Below are 27,939 nucleotides of genomic sequence, written 5' to 3'. Positions count from 1 at the left end.
TCTGATGGAAGAGCAGTCAGCATCATTTGGTGAAAGTAACAAACTGGAAAATGTACTTGACAGCTTAACGTTCAGCACTTGTGGAGGAACCTGCTTCTTTAGAATTGGCTTCTCAACCATCAGCAAAGGGGCATCGAATGAAGACACTCCACCTGAATGGATTGTTTGTTGTGTGTCCATCCTCTCCCGTAGATAGAAGGATGTCAACACAAATATTCCTCGACTGACATTATTAAAATAACTGAACAGAAACAATATTAAGAGCTTAAACAAAATGTTAACTGGCTATCCCCCAAACAGCACCTTCCCTTGTGCTGGTTTCACCATCTTCATTTACCTCTCTCCCTGAAGCTTGTTCTCCCTCACTATTGAACACTCAAATTCAACAAAGTTTGGAAAAAAATTTCTCTATCTAGACAGAGCTAGACGTAGATTGACTTATATTTTATATTTACTTATATAAATACAAATCTTAATACAAATCGTATTTAATTAAGTTTACTTTTTAGTTTTTAATTAAATAATTGATCCACCTTATATTATGGGTGTTTATATATTAAATTAACCACTTACCTACTTAACTGTGCAACCCATTGTGTTCTCTTGCCTGTTCTCATTTTTGAACTCTTGTTATAAACCTCGCCAACAGGGGAGGACCCAATGTGGGGAGAACAAATGGCGAGGAGCCCTTGAATGAGATTTTCATTTATTTAAATGAGGTTCCTGCCCAGAAGGGCAGGATTTCATTACGTCAACAGCAAAAGCGGACCCAAAATCTTGGCCAGCATCTCTTTCTCTTCCTTCTCCCCCATCTGTTTATCCAGCTTCCCTGAAACGCATGTTCGCCTCAACCATGCCCAGTGGTGGACAGTTCCACATTCTCAGCACTCTCTGGATAAGAAGCTTTCTCCATACTTGCCTCATTGGACTTATTTGCAACTATCATACATTTAAAGCTGCCTAGTTCTGATCACACGGACAAGTGGAAACACGTTTGCAATATCTACCTTACAAATCATTATAATAATTTTAGAGACATCTATCAGATTGCTACCCCTCAAGAAAAAGAGCCCCCACACCAGCTTGTTCAGTTGTTGCTGATGGTTAAATTCTATGATGCCAAAACTGATGATCTCATCTTCCATCTCCATTATTTCCATCCTTTTTCACTTACAATCCTGAATCACAACAGACATTTGAATGAAGTAACTCATTGGCTGTCCTTTGGGAAATGCGGTAATGGTGAATTGTTCTGTAGAAAAAAGTTTCACTTTTCTCTTCTACTGTGTCTTACACTTTGGACTTTGTTTCCTGATTTGATTCTCTAAATTGGGAAATTATGAATCCCCGTGACACTGTCGGGAATGATGCTATTGTGTCAGAGTCCCGCGTTGTCACGGTACCGACCATGTTTGTTTACGTTATCCCGTATCACCCATTTCCATAGTTACCCAGTTTAACTAGCTGTTGACAGAATGTTTACCATTGATTTAGCGTTCTACCTGCCAACTGCTCAGACGGAAAACGATTGCTAAGAGTGAACATCATATCCAGGCACTCTGAACAATGATCGTGACTATGTGGATTGCATATTGTTGGGCAAATGGAAAAATACATGGAGCAGTTCATTCCATTTCCATCTCAACAATGATTGCTGAAATGGAAAAGCCAGAGAGTAAAGAAATTGCCCACGGTGGAGATCAGGTACAATGTGACAACGGTCAAAGTTCCTGAGTTGTAATTGTGTCTGCTGAGCCAGCCATAGAAGGTGGGAAGATGGAAGTTCCCGTCGACCAATCTGACATTAGAGATGAAGAGGAGCCGAGTCTCACAACCTGCTGACAGATAGCAAAAATCGGCTGCTTTGGAGGGAAGCGGCCCAAGATCAGATAATTCAAAGCAGCCAACAAGATCTTTGAACATCACCACTACTGGCGAACAGGGAAGGTGCGAGGCACAGCAGGATACTCGAGCGGTTAAAGTTGGCACCTCAACCACTGGTGGAACATCCTCCAGTTATGAGTCTTTCTGACATTGAAGGCCGAATTAAAATAGAGGAAATTAGTCTGGGTACCAGTGCTGATGACAGAACCATCTACTGGTGAAGTCTCCTCTGTCTCCATGTACCAATATACCAAAATCCAGAGAGAAGGGAGGACCAGCACTCACTGATTAGTGACATTGAGGGACTCACAATGGACAGTGATCTCTCAATTAGAGCCCGTGAATTTCCCCAACGTGAAAGGGATGGATAGTGAAACCTCGTTGGACATAGCATGAATCCCATCAGACTTTCATGGATACCATACCCGTGCAGTGGTGAGAATTGAGCACAGATTAGCAGTCACTCCCTCAGCTCGGAGACCATTTTTAAAGTATTCTATTCAGAAAATGAAGTCTTGGTTGGACGTCAGAGCAGCTCATGAGAGGTAAGGACTGGAGAAAAGACAAGGCCCGTCAGCCACCATGCGCTTCCTCGAACGCTCCATTGTGCACATCAAAATCTGGAAGGCAGGGATTCAAGCCACGTTACGCAGGCAACTGGGAAAAGGACAATTGGATTAAACAGACTACTGGCCCACACTGGAAAGTCTAAGAGCCGAACAGAGGGAAGTTAATGGGAATTACCATTTTTAATCATTCTTCTTTACTCTAAACAATTTATTGCATTTCTATAATTATCGTAAATGTTGCACTGTAAATTAAATACGAAGAACACTGCACTGCCGGAGTAGTGTAACAGAGAACGGTGCCCAGTTAATTCATTTCAGGAAACAGGAGAAAGGAATATTGATCAAGAAGGAACACTGAAACATGACTGCAATCTTGGCTGTTCGGGGATTACAAAGAAACAAAGAAGAAAGAAAGGTACAGCACAGGAACAGGCCCTTTGGCTCTCCAAGCCTGTGCCGATAATGCTGCCCGTATAAACTAAAATCTTCTACACTTCCTGGGTCCGTATCCCTCTATTCCCATCCTATTCATGTATTTGTCATGATGCCCCTTAAATGTCACTATCGTCCCTGCTTCCACCACCCCCTCCGGCAGCGAGTTCCAGGCACCCACTACCCTCTGTGTAAAAACTTGCCTCGTTCATCTCCTCTAAACCTTGCCCCTTAAACCTATGCCCCCTAGTAATTGACCCCTCTACCCTGGGAAAAAGCCTCTGACTAGCCACTGTCTATGCCCCTCATAACTTTGTAGACCTCTATCAGGTCGCCCCTCAACCTCCGTCGTTCCAGTGAGAATAAACCGAGTTTATTCAACCGCTCCTCATAGCTAATGCCCTCCATACCAGACAACATACTTGGAAATCTCTTCTGCACCTTCTCTAAAGCCTCCACATCCTCCTGGTTGTGCGGCGACCAGAATTGAACACTATACTCCCAAGTGTGGCCTAACTAAGGTTCTATACAGTTGCAACATGACTTGCCAATTCTTATACTCAATGTCCCAGCCAATGAAGGCAAGCTTGCCTTATGCCTTCTTGACTACCTTCTCCACCTGTGTTGCCCCTTTCTGTGACCTGTGGACCTGTACACCTAGATCTCTGACTGTCAATACTCTTGAGGGTTCTACCATTCACTGTGTATTCCCTACCTGCATTAGACCTTCCAAAATGCATTACCTCACATTTGTCTGGATTAAACTCCATCTGCCATCTCTCTGCCCAAGTCTCCAAACAATCTAAATCCTGCTGTATCCTCTGACAGTCCTCATCGCTATCCGCAATTCCACCAACCTTTGTGTCGTCTACAAACTTACTAATTAGACCAGTTACATTTTCCTCCAAATTATTTATTTACACTACGAACAGCAAAGGTCCCAGCACTGATCCCTGCGGAATACGACTAGTCACAGCCCTCCAATCAGAAAAGCACCCTTCCATTGCTACTGTCTGCCTTCTATGGCCTAGCCAGTTCTGTATCCATTTTGCCAGCTCACCCCTGATCCCGTGTGACTTCACCTTTTGTACCAGTCTGCCATGAGGGACCTTGTCAAAGGCCTTACTGAAGTCCATATAGACAACATCCACTGCCCTACCTGCGTCAATCATCTTTGTGACCTCTTCGAAAAACTCTTATCAAGTTAGTGAGACACGACCTCCCATTCACAAAACCGTGCTGCCTCTTGCTAATACGTCCATTTGCTTCCAAATGGGAGTAGATCCTGTCTCGAAGAATTCTCTCCAGTAATTTCCCTACCACTGACGTAAGGCTCACCGGCCTGTAGTTCCCTGGATTATCCTTGCTACCCTTCTTAAACAAAGGAACAACATTAGCTATTCTCCATTCCTCTGGGACATCACCTGAAGACAGTGAGGATCCAAAGATTTCTGTCAAGACCTCAGCAATTTCCTCTCTAGCCTCCTTCAGTATTCTGGGGTAGATCCCATCAGGCCCTGGGGACTTATCTACCTTAATATTTTTCAAGACACCCAACACCTCGTCTTTTTGGATCTCAATGTGACCCAGGCTATCTACACACCCTTCTCCAGACTCAACATCCACCAATTCCTTCTCTTTGGTGAATACTGATGGAAAGTATTCATTTAGTACAAAGAACAAAGAAAGGTACAGCACAGGAACAGGCCCTTAGGCCCTCCAAGCCTGTGCTGACCATGCTGCCCGTCTAAACTAAAATCTTCTACACTTCCTGGGTCTGTAACCCTCTATTCCCATCTTATTCATGTATTTGTCAAGATGCCCCTTAAACGTCACTTTCGTACCTCGCCCATTTCCTCTGGCTCCACACATAGATTCCCTTGCCTGTCCTTCAGTGGGCCAACCCTTTCCCCGGCCACCCTCTTTCTTTTTATGTACGTGTAAAAAGACATTGGATTTTCCTTAACCCTATTTGCCAATGACTTTTCATGACCCCTTTTAGCCCTCCTGACTCCTTGCTTAAGTTCCTTCCTACTTTCCTTATATTCCACACTGGCTTCGTCTGTTCCCAGCCTTCTAGCCCTGACAAATGCCTCCTTTTTCTTTTTGACGAGGCCTACAATATCTCTCGTTATCCAAGGTTCCCGAAATTTGCCGTATTTATCCTTCTGCACAGGGACATGCCGGTCCTGAATTCCTTTCAACTGACATTTGAAAGCCTCCCACATGTCAGATGTTGATTTACCCTCAAACATCCTCCCCCAATCTAGGTTCTTCAGTTCCCGCCTAATATTGTTATAATTAGCCTTCCCCCAATTTAGCACATTCACCCTCAGACCAGTCTTATCCTTGTCCACCAGCACTTTAAAACTTACTGAATTGTGGTCACTGTTCCCGAAATGCTCCCCTACAGAAACTTCTACCACCTGGCCGGACTCATTCCCCAATACCAGGTCCAATACAGCCCCTTCCCTAGTTGGACTATCTACATATTGTTTTAAGAAGCCCTCCTGGATGCTCCTTACAAACTCTGCCCTATCCAGGCGCCTAGCACTAAGTGAGTCCCAGTCAATATTGGGGAAGTTGAAGTCTCCCATCGCAACAACCCTGTTGCTTTTATTTCTTTCCAAAATCTGTCTACCTATCTGCTCCTCTATCTCCCGCTGGCTGTTGGGAGGCCTGTAGTAAACCCCCAACATTGTGACTGCACCCTTCTTATTCCTGATCCGTACCCATAGAGCCTCGCTGCGCTCTGAGGTGTCCTCCTGTAGTATAGCTATGATATTTTCCCCAACCAGTAGTGCAACTCCGCCACCCCTTTTATATCCCCCTCTATCCAGCCTGAAACATCGAAATCTTAGAACGTTTAGCTGCCAGTCCTATCCTTCCCTCAACCAGGTCTCTGTAATGGCGACAACATTATAGTTCCAAGTACTAATCCAAGCTCTAAGTTCATCTGCCTTACCCGTTATACTTCTTCCATTAAAACATATGCACTTCAGGCCACCGTACCTGCTGTTTTCAGCAACATCTCCCTGTCTGCTCTTCCTTAGATCCATACTCTCCATCCCTTGTTCTCCCTCAATGTTTTCACCTTCTGACCTATTGCTCTGGTACCCACCCCCCTGCCATACTAGTTTAAACCCTCCCGTTTAAACACTACATCATCTTTTTCTCTGCTTTTGCTATAATAGATCTTGCCCTGTAATCTCTGGGAATCTATCACTCCTTAGATGACCCTGCCTGTGCTTTTACATTTACTCCACAGAAACATGTCATTCTGCCCAACTAATCTGTGCTGGCATGTATAATCCACACAAGCCTCCTCCCTCCCACTTCCATCTTGGCCAAGGACAACATTGTTCACTTTCTCCTCAATTCCTTATTGGATTTATTAGTGAATGTCTTAAATTTTTTTTCCTTGGCTGAACGCCCCACATTATCCCCACTCCGCACCAAATTAAAACATCTTGAGACCAAAGGAGCAGAATTAGGCCATTCAGCCCATCGAGTCTGCTCCACCATTCAATCGTGGCTGATATGTTTCTCATCTCCATTCTCCTGCCTTCTCCCCATAACCCCTAATCTCCCTATTAATCTAGAACCTATCTATCTCTGTCATAAAGACATAAAATAAAAGCATTGGTCTCCTTATTCATAGAAGATTGAAAATGCATTCAAAGCAATTCAGCGAAAGTTCACTAAACTAATACTTGGATTGCGTGGGTTGTCTGATGTGGAAAGGTTAGACTGGCTAATTTGCATCTGCTGAAATTTAGAAGAGCAAGAAGCGACTTAAAAGATCCTGAGGTGTTTTGACAGGGTGGATGTGGAAAGTATGTACCACTTGTGGGCATGATGTGGAGATGCCGGCGTTGGACTGGGGTGAGCACAGCAAGAAGTCTTACAACACCAGGTTAAAGTCCAACAGGTTTGTTCTCTAACTTGTGGGAGAATCTAGAATGAGATGTCACTATTTAAACATAATAATAAACTTTATTGTCACAAGTAGGCTTACATTAACAATGCAATGAAGTTATTGTGAAAAGCCCCTAGTTGCCACATTCCTGTGCCTGTTCGGATACACAGAGGGATAATTCAGAATGTCCAAATTACTTAACAGCATGTCTTTTGGGACTTGTGGGCGGAAACCGAAGCACCCATAGGAAACCCACGTAGACACGGGGAGAACATGCAGACTCCACACAGACAGTGGCCCAAGCCGGGAATCGAACCCGTGACCCTGGAGCTATGAAGCAACAGAACTAGTCACTGTGCAACCATTGCCCATTTAAGGCGAGGATGAGGAAAATTATTTCTCTCAGAGAGTGGTGTGTCTTTCGAACACTCATCCTCAGAAGGCAGGTGAAGTAAAGTTGTTGAAAATATTTAGATAGATTCTTGATAAGTAGGAACATGAATCGCTGGGAATGTGGCGTTGTGGTTACAGTCAGATCAGCTATGATATTATTTGAATGGAGGAACAGACTGGAGGGGCTCAATGGCCACCTGCTGCTCCTAATTCACATCTTCATATGTTTGTATGTTAGGTTACCTGGCCACCTAAAACACTGAGTATTCTCCCTTCTTTCATGAATAGCAGTCTACCATTTGCCAACTTCCAATCTGATACGACTGTTCCTAAATCTAAGGAATTTTGAATAATCATAGCTCGTGCATCCTGGTAATTTATCAACTTTTGTACAACCGGTCCATCAAATATCTCCTCTAACAATTCTAAGCTCATCCAGTGGCTTAAGAACCTCCTTTTTCACAACGGCTTTGACAGCATCTTCTTCCTTGTTAAAGACCGATCAAAGCTCCCATTTAGTCCCTCAGCCATGTCCTTTCTCATGCATAAATCCCCTTTTTGATACAAATCAGCTCACTCTTCCTATTCACATGTCCATAGATGTTCTTTGGATTCCCTAGGAATTTAGCTACCAGTTTCTTCTCATATTCTCTCTTTACTCTTCTTATTTCCTTTGTCAATTCACCTCTCATGTTCCTACATTCATTTTGCTTTTCACCTTATTTTTAAGCTGGCAAATAACTATACTATTTCTACTTAATTTTACACTCTAGCTCTTTTGTCATCAGGGAGCTCAACTAGTTGTCCTGCTTTTCCTTCTTGTGCGAATTAACACTGATGGTATCCAAAATACTTCATCTCTAAAAGGGACTACTGTTCTGTACAGTTTTGCCACCAATCATTGGTTCTAATTCACCCAGGAAAATTTTTTCTCAACCCCCAGCAATTGGCCCCAAGTGTTTTTGTTCCAGGTGATTTCTTGTTCTTTTCCAGGCTGTAAATAATTATTACATGTTCTTATTTTATAAATGTTGCAGAGACTAGCAGGAAGGAAAAATAAGCGACAACAGCAGCGAGCTTCAGATCAGCAGGGAAGATAAAGCAGTGAGAGCAGCGAGCATGAGACCAGCAACGAGGATAAACGAGTGGTGACAGCAACGAGATGGGGAGTAAGATCATCAGAGACCTGGTGCGATGCTTCAGAGCCCACCCACCACAATTGGAAAAACAAACCCTGCTGTCCCCTCAGGCTTCACAATAAAGAATCAGTAACGATAGACAATTGCCAGTAACAGCCTCAGATTTCTCGGGTGAGAGTCTTCATTCCCCGACGCCAATGTCGTAATCGACAATCGGGCGGACAATCCCTTTTGATGCCGAAATCGGGAGTGGCCCGTTTGTTTGACAGGTTTCTTATGCGCAGCGCCCTCCGAAACGCGTCATCGCCTCACGTGCTGAACGCTGTTGGGATGGCCTCAGCGCATCACTTGAAACCCCTCCCCTGATTCTCCACCCCTAATGTGCCGAGTTCCTGACCGCACGTTTGACGTATGGTCTCAGTGGTCGGGAACCCGGCGCGGCGGCGGCTGGCCGGGGGGGGGGGGGGGGGGGGGGGGGCAGGGAGACAATATCTGGCAGGTCGGCTCCGTGCACGGCCGGCGCCATGTTTTACGGGGCAACTGCTACAGGTCGTCGCTGTATGCATGTGCGGCCACGGACCTGGCAATTCTCTAGCCGTTTATATCGTGGAAGCCGGGTGTTTTATGCGACACGGCTGCTAGCAATCCGGTGACGGGGTGCCGCCAATATTTTTCATGTAAAATGGCACAGATCCTCCGCACTTTGCCTCAGAAACAGAATCCAGCCTCTCATCTCCCTGTGGCAATCCTCTGATGGAAGAGCAGTCAGCATCATTTGGTGAAAGTAACAAACTGGAAAATGTACTTGGCAGCTTCACGTTCAGCACTTGTGGAAGAGCCTGCTTCTTCAGAATTGGCTTCTCAGCCATCAGCAAAGGGGCATCGAATGAAGACACTCCACCTGAATGGATTGTTTGCTGTGTCCTTCCTCTCCCATAGATAGAAGGATGTCAACATAAATGTTCCCTGACTGACATTATTAAACTAACTGAACAGAAACAACTTAAACAAAATGCTCACCAGCTCCTTCCCTTGTGCTGGTATTACCATCTTCATTTACCTCTCTCCCTCACTATTGATCCCTCTTATTCAAGTTTTTAAACCAATTTCTGTTTCTCAAAGAAGTTATATGTAGATTATCTTATTTTTATATTGTTTTACTTATATAATATACAATGTAGAAAATAAGAATGTGTTATGTATTTAATCAAGTTTACTTTTCAGGGGGCGTCACATGGCACAGTGGTTAGTATTACTGCCTCACGATGCTGAGGATCCGGGTTTGAATCCTGGCCCGGGTCACTGTCCACGTGAAGTTTGCACATTCTCCCCGTGTCTGTGTGGGCTTCACCCCCACAACCCAAAGATGTGCAGGTTAGGTGGATTGGCCATGCTAAATTGCCCCTAATTGGAAAAAAAATAATTGGGTACTCTAAATTTATTTTTAAAAAGTTTACTTTTTAGTTCGTAATTAATTGATCTAGCTTGTATTAAGGCTGTTTATATTAAATAAAATTTTTATCCACAGTTTAACCTACATGCCTTGATGTGTTGTGATTATCGATGTGAATGCTTCTTCCAGCTCCAATTACAGACTCAGAGAGAAAAAAAGAGAAAGGCAAGAGAGCATGAAACAGAGCATAAAAACGTTAGAGTGAAATAGCAAAAAAGAGCGGGAGAGAGAGTGCGAGGGAGCAAGACTGAATACCTCAGGCTTTCTGAACAAAATGCCCTGCTCACAGCCTGAACCACAGCGTCCACTTCCTCGTGGGGCGGAATTCTCCGCAACACCCGACGCCATCGTGAAACCCGAAGTGTTTCACGACGGCATCGGAGGCCACTCCTCGCCCCCTATCCCGGGGGGGGGGGGCTAGGAGCGGCGTTCTCGGCCGCCTAGAATGACGCGGCCGGCGGCGTCTAATGACGTCAGCCGTGCATGCGCGGTTGCCGTCATCCCCTCCGCTGCCCTGCAAGACATGGCGGCTTGATTTTGCAGGGAGGCGGAGTGGAAAGAGTGCTTCCCTTGGAGATGCCGGCCCGACGATTGGTGGGCACCGATCGCGGGCCAGTCCCTTCCCGAGCACGGCCGTGGTGCTCAATCCCCTCTCCGCCCCCCCCCCCCCCACCCCCCCCCCCCCCCCCCCCCCACACACGCCACAAACTCACCTTTGGCGGCATGTTCACGCCAGCAGCGACCAGGTGTGGTTGCTGCCGTCGGGAACGGCAGGTTGCTTGGCCCATCCGGGCCGGAGAGTTGCAGGTGGCTGTGAAAAACGGCGACCCGCGATTCTCCGAGTGGCGTGTCGCAAAACGCGACACGCCATTTTGGGGGGGGGGGGTGGGAGAATCACGGGGGAGGGGGCCAGAGCGGCCCTCCCGCGATTCTCCCACCCGGCCTGGGCAGCGGAGAATCGCGCCCATGGTCTCTGTTTCAGTGCCCGCTCCACTTGCAGTCTCGCCCAGAGTCACTGCTTGGCTCAGGGCCTCAGCCTCTGTGACTGCTTGGCTCAGGGCCTCGGTCCCTGTCAACGCACTGTTCGGGGCCTGAGCCTTCTGCAACCACACCACTTACAGCCTCGTTCTCGGAGTCTATTCTGCTCACAGCCCCATCTTCTCGAAGGCCAAATAGGTTGAAGAGAGGAACAGAAAAGAATGTGCAAGACAGATATCAAGTTGATCACACAATTGAAGATCAGCCTGAATTTAGGAGGTTCGGAGTAAATATGAGAAAACAAATAAGAGAAGCAAAAATAAACTAGGGCGGACACTGTCCGTGTGGAGTTTGCACATTCTCCCCGTGTTTGTGTGGGTTTCGCCCCCACAACCCAAAAATATGTAAGCTAGGTGGATTGGCCATGCTAAAATGCCCCTTATTTGGAAAAATGAGTTAGGTACTCTACTAGCATATAAACAAATACAAAAGGCTTCAATTGGCATATAAAAAGTTACAGGGTAGTAAAAGGAGGAGTGGGGCATGGACTGAAAGGGAATTTCCTTACCTTTGTACTCTATTCCTTTAGCTATAAATGCCAACATTCCATTTGCTTTCTTTATTACCTGTTGTACCTGAATACTAGTTTTCTGTGACTCATGCACGAGAACACCCAGATCCCTGAAGTCTCTCCCCATTTATATAACAAGTTGCCTTTCCATTTTTCCGATCAAAAGTAAAGTGATGACCTCACACTTATCCACATTAAATCCATCTGCCGCATTTTGGCCCACTCTCCTAATCCATTGATATCCTTTTCCTCACTGCAACTTGCTGTACCACCGATTTTACTGTCATCTACAAATTTGGCCATCTCTGTATCCAAGTCTGGTTTAGATTGGTTTACGGGGTTTACAGGGCTGGTTTAGCACACTGGGCTAAATCACTGGCTTTTAAGACAGGCAGGCAGCACGGTTCAATTCCCGTACCAGCCTCCCCGAACAGGCGCCGGAATGTGGCGACTAGGGGTTTTTCACAGTAACTTCATTGAAGCCTACTTGTGACAAGCGATTTTCATTTTTTCTTCAAGTCGTTAATATCGACTGTAAATAGTTGTGCCCAAGGACTGAATCCCGTGGCACCCCAATAGTTACATCTTGCCATCCAGAAAAAGACCTACTTATCCTGACTCTCTGTCTTCTATCCTTCAGCCATTCTTCTTTCTAATCTAGTAAATTACCCCTAACCCCATGTGATCTGACCTTATGTATTAACCTTCTGTGCAGCACCGTATCAAACGCCTTTCAGAAATCCAGCTATACTACATCTACAGGATCCCCATTATCCACATGGCTTGTTACATCTTCGAAGAATTCCAGCAAATTAGTCAGACATAATTTACCCGTCATAAAACCATGCTTACTCTGATGGATTGCATTTTGACTTTCCAAATGTCTTAATATTACTTCCTTAATAATGGCTTCTCTCAATTTCCCAACAATAGACGTTAAACTAACTGGTCTGTATTTTCCCAAATTCTACCTCCCTTTTTGAATAAGAGCATTACATTAGCATTTTTCCAATCCACTGGAACCTTTCCCGTGGCCAGGGAATATTTGAATATTATAACCAATGGATCTACTATCTCTGCTGCCACTTCCTTTAACACCCTAGGATGTAGGCCATTAGACCCTGGGGACTTTTCTGCCTTCAATAGTTTGAGTACTTTCCCCTATTGATGCTGATTTTCTAAGTTCCATCCTTTCTATTCCCTCTGAATTGCCTGTTTCTAAAGGGATGGTACTAGTGTCCTTCACCATGAAATCTGAGGAAAAATGTTGATTTAGCATCTGCGCCAATTCTGCGTTCCCTACTATTAACTCTCTGGTTTTATTTTCTAAGGGACGAACATTCACTTCAACAACTCTCCTTACCTTTTATGTACTTCTCGAAGCTTTTGCTATCCTTTATGATCTTTTGCGCTAGCTTTCTTTCGTTATTTCCTGAGGCTCTTTTTATTATATTTTTGGTAACTCTTTGTTTGAAAGTTTCCCAATCTTCCATCCTGCCACTGGCCTTTGCAACATGGTGTATCTTAGTATGGTCTTTATAATGTCCTTAACCTCCTTGCTTAGCCATGGATGTTTGTTATCCCTCTTACCTCTCTGGAATATATTTTGGTTGTGAGAAATCTGATTGTGAAGGTCATTGGTCTCGATACATTCAATGGCCGGCTTTGACTGATTCTCCATGCAATTCGCTACTCTTCCTCAGAAAGCAGACATAATGGCAAATGCCAGATGACAGCCTTGCTATTTCTAATGCAGGACCCACTGAGTTGTATGAATCTACAGTGGTGGATAGCGAGTAGGATTCACATCATAGTACACCCTCAGGATGCTCTATCTCCTCAGAGATCTCCTTATCATCTCTGTTGGGACACCTTCCGGATCTTTAGGAGATTAAATGTCCCAATGCCAATCCGGGCCCCTGAGAGCTGGGCATCACTATCATTCACTGTACAATCTGAGTCAGGCCATTGTAGTGTCACAGCTCAGGCAAATATCGCTGAGAGCTGGGTGAAGCTGCGAAGGGGACATTCTGCGTTGTAACAATTATGTGATTGTGTGATACCGCTTCCAATGCAAGTACATACTTTCTTAAATGTAGAGTCCAAAACTGCACCCAGTACTCAAGATGTGGTCTAAACAAAATCTTGCAAATCTTTATTTCTGTGCTCCAATTCTCTTGCAACATATATCAACATGCCATTTGCCTTTCTAATTGCTTGCTCTAAAGAAAAGCAAGATGGCACCGGAGTGTGGCAACTCTCTGCAAGCTCTCCCCCACAGGTCCTCTTCCTACATCTTTTATAACTGTTCTAACCTTTTAAACCTTAATTCTAACACTAATATAACCTCTCATCCGATGTCTACGTAGTTACTTTGTATATCTATCGTACATCCTATATTTTTCATGTATGGAGCGATCTGCCTGGACTGTACGCAGAATAATACTTTTCACTACCTCGATACACATGCCAATAAATTGAAATCTAAATCTATTTGCTTGCCAGTTTTCTGCATTCCTTGCCCCAGCACTCCCAAGTCCCGATGAACACCAACACTTACAAGTTTATCATCTCTTCAAAAATATATTACTGTTCTATTCTGACAACCGAAGTAAATAACTTCACACTTTCCTAAATAATACTGCACCTGCTATCTTGTTGCCCACTCAATTAACCTGTCCATGTCTCTTTGCACAGTTTCCATATCCTCCCCACAGCTTACCTTTCCACCAAGCCTTTTATCATCAGTAAACTTGCATATGTTACTCTCTTCAAGTTATGGATTGTAAATAACTGAAGCCCCAGCACTGACTGTTGCGGTCCTCGACTATTCACTGCCTGCCAACGTGAAAATGCTCTCCATGTCCCCAGTTTCTGATTGCTATCGTAACCAATCCTCAATCCATGTTACCCCAACTTCATGACCCTTTATTTTGCCTTTTAATCATTTCTGTGGCACCTTATACTACATCTACTATCCCCCTTTATCTCACCTACTAGTTAAATCCTTAAAAAACTCTTAATACATTTGACATATAGACTGCACCTTTAGTAAAACCAGGACTTGTTCCTATCATATAAATCATACAAAACTTTTCTAAGAGCATTGTTAAGACCTCCTTGCTAGCAGATTCCAGCATTTTACCAACAACTGATGGCAGTCAGCAGGGATGTGAGATAGGGAAAGTTAATTAATGGTGGTATTAGCACAATATAGATGGATGTCCTACCTACGGGAAACCAAGATGCAGAAGCAGTTTGGGTAGAAATGAGAAATTATAAATGCAGTAAATCACTTGTGATATTCATGTCCCCTACCAATACCCAGACCATAAGCAAGAGTATAAAGGAAGAAATAATGGGAGCTTGGCAGAAAAGTATGACAATGATTATGAGGCATTTTAGCGTACATATAGAGTGGAAAAATCAGAGGGGCAAAGGTAGCTTAGTTGAGGAATTAATCTAATGTTTTCAGGATAGTTTATTAGAACAACATGTTCTGGAGCCCATGCAAGAGCAGACTATACTGGAACTAGTATTGTGCAATGACATAGAATTAATTAATACCTCATAGTGAAGATGCCTCTTTGCAGCAGCAATCATAATATAATTGAAGTTTGAGGGAGAGAAGAAAGGGGAAACACCAGCATCTTAAACATAAGTAAGGCCGGTTTTGGGGGCATGAAAGAAGATCTAGCTGATGGAAAATTAGGTTAAGGAATAAGTCAAAAGAGATGCCGTATCAGACATTTGAAGGAATATTTCAGAATACATAGGATAGATACATTCCAATGAGAAATACAAATTCCAAGGGGAAGATCCACCACCTGCGGTTAACTAAAAAAGTTACAAATGATAATTATCAAATGCAAATAAAAAGCATATAATCAGGGAAGGAGGGGTGGCAAGTCGGAAGATCAGACAGAATATAAAAAATGCAAAGAATTACTCTTAAGTTCAATTAGGAGGAAGAAATTAGAGGACGAAAGAATGCTAGCCAGAAATCTGAAACTGGCAGTAAGATTTTCCACAGATACTGAAGAACGAAAAGTGTTAACAAAGTGAGCTTTGGTCCAATAGAAACAGTCAGGAATTAATAAGGAACTGGCTGATAAAATGAAAAATAATTTGGCATCATTGTTCATTAAAAAAATAACATCACAGAAATAACTAAATCAGGAAACGGGAGGGAGGAACTCAAGAAAATTACGATCACCAGGGAAGTGGTACTGAGAAAATTGATGGAATTGTGGGCTAACAAGTCCATGGGTCCTGATGGACTTCAAACTAGAGTCTTAAAAGAAGTGGCAAATGAGATAGTTGATGCATTGACTTTACACCAGATTTGGGGATGGTCCCATTAGATTGGAAAGTAGCAAATGTAACCCCTTTATTCAAAAAGGGAGACAAAAAGCAGGAATCTGTCGGCCAGTTAGCTTAACATCTGTCAGAGGGAAATTGTCAGAAACTAATAATTCAAGAATTTATAGCAGAGTACTTAGATTGTTTTTTTATTTATGAAATGTGGGCATCACTGGCTAAACCAGCCCAAGAAACAGTGATATAGTTCAAGTCGGCATGATGTATGATTTAAAGGGGCACCTCCAGGTGATGTTCCTATGTATCTGTTGATCTCATCCTTTTAGATGGTCGTTGTCGTGGGTTTGGAAGATGCTGCTGCAGGAGACTTGATGAGTTCCTGCAGTCCACCTTGGAGATGGTACTCACTGCTGTTACTATGCGTCAGTGGTGGAGGGAGCAAATGTTTGTGGAATGGGTGCCAAACAAGCGGGCTGCTTTATCCTGGATGGTGTCAACCTTGAGCATTGTTGGAGCTGCACTCATCCAGGCAGGTGGAAAGTATTCCATCACATTTCTGACTTGTGCTTTGCAGATGGTGGACAGACGTTGGAGAGTCAGGTGGTGAGTTTCTTGCTGCAGAAATCCTCCGACCTGTCCTGTAGCCACAGTATTTATATGCTAGTCCAGTTGAGTTTTTGATTAATGGTAATTTTCAGGATGTTGGTGGTAGTCAATTTTGCAATAGTAATTCAATTGAATGTCAAGGCGTAATGGTTGACTTGTCTCTTGTTGGAGATGGTCATTGTCTGTCACTTATGTAATGCAAATGTTACTTGCCACTTGTCAGCCCAAGCCTGGATATTGTCCAGGTCTTGCCACATTTGGACATGGACATGGACTGTGGAGTCATAAATGGCGCGGAACATTGCACAGTGACCAGCGAACATCCCCATTTGATGGAAGGGAGGTCATTGTTGAAGTAGCTGAAGATGGTTGAGCCTAGGACACTACCTGAAGAACTCCTGCAGTGATGTCCTGCAACTGAGCTGACTGACCTCCAAACAGCACAACCATCATCCTTTGTGATCATGTATGATTCCAACCAGAGAAGGGTTTTCCACCTGATTTTCACTGACTCCAGTTTTGCTAGGGCTCTTTGATGCCGCACTGTGTCAACTGCTAAGTTGATGTAAAGGGCAGTCACCCTCACCTCACCTCTGGAATTTAGCTCTTTTGTCCTTGTTTGAACCAAGGCTGTAATGAGGTCTTGAGCTAAGTGGCCCTCACGGATCCCAAACTGAGTTGGTTATTGCTAAGTGAGTGATCCCTTCCATTACGTTACTGATGAGTAGGCTGATGGGGCGGTAATTGACTGGTGGGATTCGTCCTGCTTTTTGTGTACAAGACATACCTGGGCAATTTTACACATTACTGCGCTGATACCAGTAACATAGCTGTACTGGAACAGTATGGCTAGGAGCATGACAAGTTCTGGAGCACAAGTCTTCGGTAGTATTGCCGGAATATTATCAGGGCCCATAGTCTGTGCAGGATCCAGTACCGTCAGCCACTTCTTGATAGCATGTGAAGTGAATCCAATTGGCTGTTGACTGGCTCTGTGATACAGGGACCTCCGCAGAAGGCAGAGACAAATCATCCACTTTGCACTTCTGGGTTGAAATTCGTTGCGAATGCTTCAGCCTTATCCTTTGCATTCATGTGTTGGGCTCCTCCATCATTGAGGACGGGGGATATTTGTGAAGCCTCCTCCTACAGTGAGCTGTTTAATTCTCCATTCACAGCTGGATGTGACAGGAGTGCAAAGCTTATTTGTGGAATTGCTTAGCTCTGACTTGTTGCTTACAATGTTACATCACCTGATGAAGGAGCTGTGCTCCGAAAGCTAGTGATTCAAAACAAACCTGTTGAACTTAAGACTTTTTACTGTGCCTACCCCAGTCCATCTCCACATCATAATGTAATTAGGTTTAGGTTAACTGGAAATGGACAAGAAAGAAATCCAGATTTAAAATAATTCATTGGCTGGGGCAGGGCCATAGACAAGAATGGATATGGGCCAGATAAATTGGGATGAAAAATTGGCAGGCAAAACTTCAATGGAACAACAAAAGGAGATAATTCAGGTGCAATTGAGGTATACTTCCATGTGGGGGAAAGGTAGGGCAAACAAATCGAGAGGTCGCTGGCTCATGAACCAGACAGGTATTAAGATATAAGCAAAAAATGGATGTAAATGACAGATGTCAGGTGGACAACACAGTTCAGAACTAACCAGAATACAATCAAACAATTCAATGGAAAGGAAGGATATACTCTCAGCGTCTTGTGGCAATATATGTTACTCAACTAATATGGCCAAAAAAATATATTAATGAGTTAATGGTCCCATTTTCTGTTTGTGGAGTTCGCTGTATGCAAATAGGATACCATATCTGCCTACATAACATCAGTGACTGCACTTCAAATGTAATTAATTGGCAATGAAACACTTTGGAACATTGTGAGTAAATGAATGCCACTGTATAAAAGCAAGTTCTTTCTCTTATTTGTAAATTCAATTTTATTCTTATATCCAATATTTATATACACAACCTGAAATTACATTTGCCTTGTCTTTCCCATCTGCACTCATATGTTCTAAGATCTATATTTCTGTATCCCTAGATTTCTGGGCTGGCATTCTCTTTTCCCGCTGGCAGCGCACCCCTGGCCCTGCGTTTCCTGGCGGTGTGGGTGGCTTCAATGGGAAATCCTATTGACAAACAGCAGAGAATCCTGCCGCCAGTGAACAATGCGCCGCCGGGAAATACGCGGCTGGCGAACCAGCGAATCATGCCCGATCTTCCACTATGCTGACTCTACGCATTTTGGCAAAGATCAATGTCACTCTACTGGTACCTGGCTCTAAATCAGTTATGCGTTTCAACATAGACACCAGGGCACGCTACTACATACAACCCATCGACCTATATAGTTTAAATTCTGGCTGCCTTTTTGACTTTAATAATATCACTTGCGCCTGTCCACATAGAATCATAGAATCCCTCAAGTGCAGGAGACCAGTCAGCCCATCGCCCCTGCACTGACCCTCTGAAAGAGCACCCGATCTAGGCCCACTCCCACGTCCTATCCCCACCTAACGTGCACATCTTTGTACACTAAGGGGCAATTTAGCATGGCCAATCAACCTAACCTGCACATCTTTCGACTGTGGGAAGAAACCGGAGCACCCGGAGGAAACGCTCACAGACACGAGGAGAATGTGCAAACTCCACACAGTCACCCAAGGCCAGAATTAAACACGGGTCCCTGGCGCACTTAGCCACCAAGCCACACATCTTCCCCAATGGTACAAAATCCACTTCTGTCAGTGTACTGTTATTCATTGAGGTATATTTCTAAAATGTTGATACAAAGACTTCTCTGAATTCAGATGAACAGCTTCAACTTGCACTGACATTGTGTTAGCTCATGCTGAACTGCAAGTGTAAATTTTAACTTGTTCTGCAGTTTGATAAAAAAAAGGGATAAAGTACATACAGCATTTAATCCTGGGTTTCATATCGACAATAAATACATACCCTATATATGCATTCATACTTTGAACACTTGCAGGGAAAGGATTTCCGCTATCCATGTCTGTGATGCCCGCTTCTTTCAGCAAGTCTTTCTAGCGAAAAGATAAAAAGGTGCTTACAATCCATCATTGCTAGCTGCAAAAAGAGTGCTCTTTTGTCCCCAATTAGAAACTGAATTACATTTATGCACCATGATTCAATTATCCCCCACCTCTATCCCCACTTCACCTAAAGGCTGCACTTGGTCTTGACTCCCTGATTGGTAGTAACAAGTCGTAGAGAGGCAAATTATTTGAGGAAAAATCCTTTCACCAGAGGGTGGTGGGAATCTGGAATGCACCGCCTGGGAGGGTAGTAGAGGTGGGGAACCTCACAACCTTTAAAAAGTACATGGATGAGAACTTGAAATGTCATAACATTCAAGGCTATGGACCAAGCGCTGGAAAGTGGGATTAGTGTAAACTTAATGTAGTTTTGTCAGTGCAGACTCAAACGGGCCTCTGCTGTACTGTACAAAATGCCAAGATTTTCTAGCTATGGTATTAGGAGGCAACAGATTTCTCTACACTCATTAATACTGATGCAATATGTGACAGCTAACTCTGCATTTTTAAATTCATTTTTGATCAATTTAAATTAACTTGAACAAAGAAAGCCTGAGGAGAGAAGGTAGCTCTACATTAGAACAGTGACCATACATTAAAAGTACATCACTAACAAGGACATAAGTACTTTAGGCCATCCCAAAGTTGTGAAAAGCATTCTATAAACATATTTTCTTCTTTAATTGTAATGGAAACAATTTCAATATAAAATCACATCCGAAATATATAATAAAACTTCTAGGAGATATTTAAAATTTTGTGTAACTTGTCATTCTGATGGAGGCCCATTATTTCAAGTCTCTATTGAATTTGGGGAACTCTGGATCCTTTATCCAGGTCACATGGGCAGACGTTCCCAAAGAAAATGGCAGTGTCAGGTCCTGACTGAAAACCCATGTGTTTCCCCCGAACAACACAGCCAGGTTTTCACTCTAGATCTTCTGACACTCAAAAAAAAGCAGGGGAGGATATTTTACGCCGTCATTCCATCAGCGACTGATAGAGCCAGCAAGCTCAGCACAATAGAGATCGACCCCCAACCCTAAACGACAGAGGGGCAACCTTCCCCCCCACCACACAACGTTTAGGTCAGCCCCTTCCCCTTGCAATTACTGGCAATGGGTATCATTCCCCAACCCCCATCATCGTTGACATCAGGGCATGATCCCCTACCCTCCATTGTCCCCCCACCGGCCACAATGAGAACCCCCACTATGCTGTTCCCTGGAGGCTTTTCAATGGAACATTCAAAGCTGGGTATAGCCTTTGGGTGATGAGGGACATGGCCTTCACCATCCAGGAGCTATATTCACTTTTGAGTCCCTGGCGTGGGCATCACGACTGGCTTCCATTTTTTTGGAAACCAGTGGTGATTCCTACTGGCATTAGGTCATATTGGTTTTTGGGGGGGGGGGGGGGGGGGGGGGGGGAATCGACGACCCTGGCAGCAATTGTGTAAACTGAGATATTGCTGCTGCAAATCCCATTGTGGCCCTCTCCCTCTCACGAGAGTTAGTGACCATAATGGGATTTGTGTCCACGGTGAAGGGCCCAGAAATTCACGGCCAATGTTTTTAATCTTTTCAATCTGTATACATTACTCTTGTGCTCTTGTGGTTTCCAAGTCGTAACATAAACTTGTAGCTCTTTGTCAGTTTACAAATATATTTCTGGCTTTTGACAGTTAAAGGGATATATCCTATGGTAGTTAAGCTGAAATTTACCAAGGAATTTCTCCTTACAAGTTTATGTTTTCAGGAAAGAGCAGCAGGTTTCCCCCACTGACAGTTCCCATGCCAGGCTACGGTGTTTTAGAATTCAGTCCAAATGGTCAGTGTGTGGCTTCCTTAGAAAATGAGAATGCAGTTTTTATAGTGTAACTAAATGTTTGAAAATGGAGGGAATTGGCTCCATGTTTACAGATCAAACTAAACTAGGAAGTGAAATTGTCAAGAACAGAAAACTGCATACGGCCATTTTATGGCTTAGGCAAATGGCAATGGAAATTTAATGCAACAACTGTACAATAGTACACTGGATGTAACAGCAACAGTTCAGAGTGTAAACTAAACCGGAAAAGTACAGCAAAGGGGGTTTAGATGAACAAATGGATTTTACTTCAACAGTCTCATTAGTAACCTAAATTTTGGGCGGGATTCTCTGGCCGGAAATTCCCGCGGTCAATGAATCTTTACATGGTCTGTGTCCGGCCCATGGTGGTCTTGCAGTGGGTGGGGCAGAAGAATCCAGCCCTTTACAACTATATAAAAATGTGCAACAGTACCCAAAAGAACAAAGAAAAGTACAACGCAGGAACAGGTCCTTCGGCCCTCCAGCCCTGTGCCGATCACAATGCCCCAACTAAAACAAAACGTTCTGCCCTTACTCGGTCAGTACCTCTCTATTTCCTCCCTATTCATGTATCCATCCAGGTGCCTCTTAAATGTTGCTAAAGAACCAAAGGTTAATTTTTAAAAAAAATTTAGAGTACCCAATTATTTTTTTCCAATTAAGGGGCAATTTAGCGTGGTCAATCCACCTACCCTGCACATCTTTGGTTTGTGGGGGTGATGAAACCCACGCAGACACGAGGAGAACATGAAAACTCCACATGGACAGCGACCCAGGGCTGGAATTGAACCCAGGTCCACAGCGCCGTAAGAACAAAAGGTTGATAATCCATCCACCTAAATTAAATCTTTAAATACAAAACCTAATGCAACTTTATTATGCTGTGACAGACTATAACTCATCTCAATTTATAATGCAGAAATTAATTCTAAATGGAGATCAATTAATTCTAAATGGAGATCAATTAATTCTGAATGGAGATCAAGTAACAATCACATCAGGAAAAGAGAGAGGCAGCAGACCCTTCAATACTCTGGAAACACTATTTGGCAAGAGCCCTGTGAGATCGTGACAGATAGGACACAGGATGGGGCCAATCTTTCTATTTGCTTGGTGAAATAAAGGATAAACTTAATTGTTTGGTTCATTGTCAGAATTTAATGGGTTGTGGTCAGCAAGTATCCATCTGAACATTCTATCTAAGATCAGTTTTCTCATCTGCACAGTTAGGACTTGACTGTCACTTGATACTCCTCAACTACCAGCTCTGATCCAAGTGAATTGACAGGAACAATGGGCTCAACTAATCCATCTAAAAATATACTTCAAAAGAACGGAGAAAGTACCTGATCAACTCTGGATATGTAACATTTACAGTGATGGGCTGTCAATCTATCAAATGAAACACAAACTGGGCATGTCCATCTGCTAGAAATAAGCCTGTGGGGTTACTGCTGTTATGTGTTTCCTTCATTGCCATCGGCACATACCTCATTTAATGATGCAGCTAATAATGCTGTTGAAAACTGAAATACATTGCTCCTGGGATAGAAGCACTGAGTGCTCAATTTAGTGGAATGCTTTCATCTGCTGTTTGTTAAGAGTGACTAAACCCACATTTCTTCAGTTTACTGATGTGTGAAGAAGGCCACCTTATTATGCTTTAAACTCCTGAAAATAAGGTGAAAATTATAGCATACTATTTTTGCTACAAAGAGGAAGAACACACTTAAAAGCACACCAGTTCTCTGTGTTGCTGGAAGCATAACATCTGTGTAATATTGCTTCCTGTCTGTATACAATAGTTGATTGGAATTTTAAAAAGGAAATGCTGGAAATGTTTGTCATGGTGAAATATTTATCCTGCGAGCTAAATATATTCAAGGAAATTTAAAAAAAGTTCATAATGCTGAAGATATGAAATGTTTTTGTCAAAAAGGTTAAAGAGAAAAGGAAATTCTACTTTTATTTCAAACAATACTATTTAGGAAGGCTTCAATCTTTACATTATTTCAATATTAGGAATATAATAATAATGGTCATTGTGGGCAGCACGGTAGCACAGTGGTTAGCATTGTCGCTTCACAGCTCCAGGGTCCCAGGTTCGATTCCCGGCTTGGGTCACTGTCTGTGCGGATCTGCACGTTCTCCCTGTGTCTGCGTGGGTTTCCTCCCACAGTCCAAAGATGTGCAGGTTAGGTGGATTCGCCATGCTAAATTGCCCTTAGTGTCCAAAGGGGTTGGGTGGGGTTGCTGGGTTACGGGTGTGGGGCGGAGTTCTGGGCTTAAATGGGGTGCTCTTTCCAAGGGCCGGTGCAAGCTCGATGGGCCAAATGGCCTCCTTCTGCACTGTAAATTCTATGTTCTATGTAAAGTGTCTGGCTGCAAATTTCAGATGCACGGTGCCTATAGTTTTGGTGCTTTAGTTGCCCATTATAAAGACTACAACCCCCGGATGCTATTTTTGTGCTGGTGTTAACATGGGCTCTGCGCTCTAAGTTTGCAGAGTAGGCAGTTTGTGATGTCCGACAGTGGAGAGATTTGAAGCAGTCACTGCCCTTTAAAACCATACCCCTCCAGTGAACGCCCTCTTTTAAACACAAACAGCTGAACTTGCAGGATCGAAAGAACCCCTACTGGCACTATTTAAAGGATCATCAACTGATTTCAGATTAGTTGCTGACTGACTGGCTCTGAGTTTATAGACATGCTGTGAGTATCTACTGCTATTTAGAGTTGGTGAAGTCAACAATGGTGCTGCACAGGAGGAAGGTGTTGGTTTTGATTTTATGGGTTCTGGTCAGACCACTTGCCCCAGTCGTGGATGCTATAGCTGCCACCCTCCTTGCCTTACAGCATGGCAGTGAGATTGAACAACGGCAGCACAGGAAAGGACAAGCTATTTGCAGTGGGGAGGAGAAAGGAGGTGGCGGATGCTGGGATTTTCCAGCCCCGTTGTGGATGGAGGGATGTGGCAGGTCAGCAAAATGTCTGACTTTCGGCAGGACCAGACGATTTTGGCTGTGGGCATAGTCGGGAAACGCCACCTATGTGCACCACCTTCATTTCACAAAGGATGTACCCACGGATACCTACAGGTCTTTTAGCCGTACATCAATGCTAGAATCTATTCTTAATTTTGGTCACATACTCTTTACAGATAACCAAACAAATACTAATTATAATAAAGCTGGTTATTGAACAATTAGTGTCATGGTACATCATGGTTATTACATTTTAAAATTGTCAACACTGGAGATAATTGTACAGGAGAAACCATTTGATATATTTTCTGGTTGATGTACTATTAAAGAACACACACTTTCGACATACCATCAACATTAGATCATCTCCTGTCACAACTCCAATCTTCACGTCCAAATCTGCTTTCTTAATTACCCCCTGTAGAGCAGCAGCACAGGCGTGAGGGTTTACACCTCCAGCATTGCATACTACACGGATACCTGAAGTAAACAAAAATTAGGTTTTAATTTGTGGACTTGATTTTAAAACATGTTCAAAAATTTCAATTTCAAATGTTCAAAAATAAAATAAAGTTTTATTGATTGTCATTTTGATTTATTTCCCCTCTTTCCTCTTCTAAAATGTGTTGCCTTTTTTCTTTCAGAATTGCCTGCTACCCCGACTCTTTATCTTTTTGGGACTTCTTCAATTGGGAAATGAGATGGTGAGAGTCGGTCAAGTATCTTACTGTGGAGCCTCCCGTACCAGCCTCCCCGGACAGGCGCCGGAATGTGGCGACTAGGGGCTTTTCACAGTAACTTCATTGAAGCCTACTCGTGACAATAAGTGATTTTCATTTTTCATTTCATGGTTGAGACCGATTTCGTCTTCTTGTTCGATATCCATGTGTGTGCACATCCAAGCCACTGTCAGGGAATGAAGTAGAACTTCCTGCATTTCTTTGAATAGTGCCATGGGATATTTTACACCTACTTCATCAGGAAGCATGTTCATGCAGCTATCCTAAAAATGCAGCTAAGATTATGGACTCTGTTATAGAGTTGCATGAACCTAAGACTTTCTGATTTAAAGCTCTGCCCCCTGAAAAGCAACGTACTCTAGGAGTATGCTGCAAAACTTATCCACGGCCTCAGGCCATTACTCCGTCCAGGACCGGCCAAGCTCCCGACAGCGTGGGACACGTGAGGTCTCACTCGTCGGGAACGCAGCGTGGCGGCTGCGGACTCAGTCCAGCACCGCCACAGTCGGGGGTAGGCCGATCCACAGGCTTCAATCGGGGCTGGGGGCACTGCAGGGGGGCAATCTGGGGTGCGTGTGCGGCCGAAGGGTGGTATTATTTTTGCAGTCCGGGTCCGCGGGCTGCGTCCGCCATGAAGCACGGCATGACCGCTGCAGGGCCCCGCTGTGTGCATGTGCGGCTGCAGACCTGGCAATTCTGCAGACCATATCGGCAGCTAGAGCTGGGAGATCTACGTTGCCTGGCTGCTTCCCCCCACCAGCCGCCGAACAGGGAATCAGTGGTCAGTTTGCCTGGCATAAAACACCACCGTGTTCACGCCGGCACGGGGACTTAGTCTCTCAAATGGAGAATCGAGTCCCATGTCTTGCAAACGTAATGAGGTAGACTTTTCAGGGATGACAACTACAGCCTTAGCCCTGTTCATCAGTTTGCGCAATGTACAGCGCAAAATGATCTGACCAGGGTAACCAGTATCCCACAAGAATATGTTACGCCTGTTTTAGCTAAACAAAAGAATTGAAAGCCATTCACTGGTTCATTCCTCAGGGCAATGCCTTGACCAATCAGTGTCAAGCTACCTGGTTTAAATCTTAAAACAATGCTTGGTAGTTAACTGTCAGTCACCATTAACTGGTGCATTTTCAATGGCCTCATCTCTACCAGATTCCATTGTCAACTAATCAGCACCCTCTTTTCTACAGTATAAAGTTGTAATCTTTCCTAACATTGGTATTCTTGCAATTGTCCTGATGAGTGCAAGACAAAAAGCTTCAACAAAACAATTTTTCAACAATGTTCAAATATCATTATTTTGTTAGAGTGAAATTCAGTTCAGAATTTATGCACATTGTAATTGTCACTCTAAAAAAAAATCAGTCAGTATTTAGTGCATTCTAAGAGATGTTATTTGTTAATGCCAGATGTGTCTTGTTTTTCACTGTATTTGTTTGAATTTGTTTATGGAGGAACATAATCGTATTCATTAAAGTGAAAGAGGATCCAAGACATCACTGTGAAGCAGAAGCATTAGGAGCGGGAGCGCACAACAGGCTTCAGAAATTTCTCAAAGAGTTCCATGAAAAGAAAAGTTATATATGTAGGACAATGGTTTTAAGTGTCCCAAAATGAAAGATTGGTTGAAAATTTGTCTGCTATCTATGGACCTTCTTTGAACAGATTAGGACAGTCGATAAATATTTTTCTTTTAGTGTTATTTAAGATTTTAAGAATGGAATGCCAAGTCATAAGAACATGGGCATGTGGACGGCACTGTGGCACAGTGGTTAACACTGCTGCCTCACAGCTCCAGGGATCCGGGTTCAATTCTGGCCTCAGGTGACTGTGTGGAGTTTGCACTTCTCCCCATGTCTGTGTGGGTTTCCTCCGGGTGCTCCGGTTTCCTCCCACAATCCAAAGATGCGTAAGTTAGATGGATTGTCCATACTAAATTGGCTCTCGGTGTCCAAAAGGTCAGGTGGGGTTACTGGGTTACAGGGATAGGGTGGAGGTGTAGGCTTAAGTAGGGTGCTCTTTCCAAGAGCCGGTGCAGACTCGATGGGCCGCATAGCCTGCTTCTGCATTGTGGGGATTCTATGAAGAACATAATAACTAGGAGCAGCAGTAAACCATCTGGCCCCTCGAGCCTGCTCCACCATTCAATAAGATCATGCTGATCTTTTTGTGGAGTCAGCTCCACTTACCTGTCCACCCACCATAATTCCTTTACTGTTCAAAAATCTATCTATCTTGGCCTTAAGAACATTCAACGAGGTAGCCTCAACTGCTTCACTGGGCAAGGAATACCACAGATTCACAACCCTTTGGGTGAAGAGGTTCCTTCTCAACTCAGTCCTAAAATTGCTCCCCTTTATTTTGAGGCTATGCCCCCTAGTTTTAGTGTCACCCACCAGTGGAAACAACCTCCCTACTTCTATCTTATTTAGTCTCTTCATAATTTTATATGTTTCTATAAGGTTCCCCCTCATTCTTCTAAATCCAATGGCTATACTCCCAGTCTACTCAGTCTCTCATAAGCCAATCCTTTCAACCCTGGAATCAGCCTAGTGAATCTCCTCTGCACCCCCGCCAATGCCAGTACCATACTTTCTCTAGTAAGGAGACCAAAACTGTCCACAGTAGTCCAGATGTGGCCTCACCAGCACCCTATGCAGCTGCAGCATAACCTTCCTGTTTTTAAACTCCACCCCCCTAGCAATGAAGGACAACATTCAATTTTCCTTCTTAATTACCTGCTGCACCTGCAAACCAACTTTTTGCAATCCATGCACAAGTACACCCAGGCCTCTCTGCACAGCAGCGTGCTGCAAGTTTTTACCATTTAAATAATAGTCCATTTCGCTGTTATTCCTACCAAAATAGATGACGTCACATTTACCAACATTGTATTCCATCTGCCAAACCCTTGCCCACTCACTTAAATGATCTTTGCAGACTTCAGTGCCCTCTGCACACTTTGCTCTACCACTCATCTTCGTATCATCTGCAAAATTTGACACATTA

The 27,939-nt window shown here is 43.7% G+C and overlaps 1 protein-coding gene across 4 annotated transcripts in view; it reads right to left on the bottom strand.

Moving 5' to 3' along the window:
* The window catches only part of lratb.1 (lecithin retinol acyltransferase b, tandem duplicate 1), a 253,628-nt gene that overhangs the window by 196,515 nt on the left and 29,174 nt on the right, over positions 1-27,939 (bottom strand). For 3 of the 4 annotated variants that reach the window (XM_038792045.1, XM_038792044.1, XM_038792047.1), the window contains exons 4-5: positions 24,528-24,658; positions 19,243-19,331 (exon numbers count right to left, since the gene is read on the bottom strand). In XM_038792045.1, coding sequence (XP_038647973.1) covers positions 19,243-19,331; positions 24,528-24,658 — 220 coding nt within the window. The remainder of the gene's footprint in view (positions 1-19,242; positions 19,332-24,527; positions 24,659-27,939) is intronic. The other variant, XM_038792046.1, reaches the window with a different exon arrangement.

Source organism: Scyliorhinus canicula, chromosome 3 (assembly GCF_902713615.1).
Source record: "Scyliorhinus canicula chromosome 3, sScyCan1.1, whole genome shotgun sequence".
In the NCBI taxonomy this organism is placed as follows: domain Eukaryota; kingdom Metazoa; phylum Chordata; class Chondrichthyes; order Carcharhiniformes; family Scyliorhinidae; genus Scyliorhinus; species Scyliorhinus canicula.
Note: the sequence above shows the minus strand (reverse complement) of the source record. Positions and strands in the feature narration are given on the sequence as shown.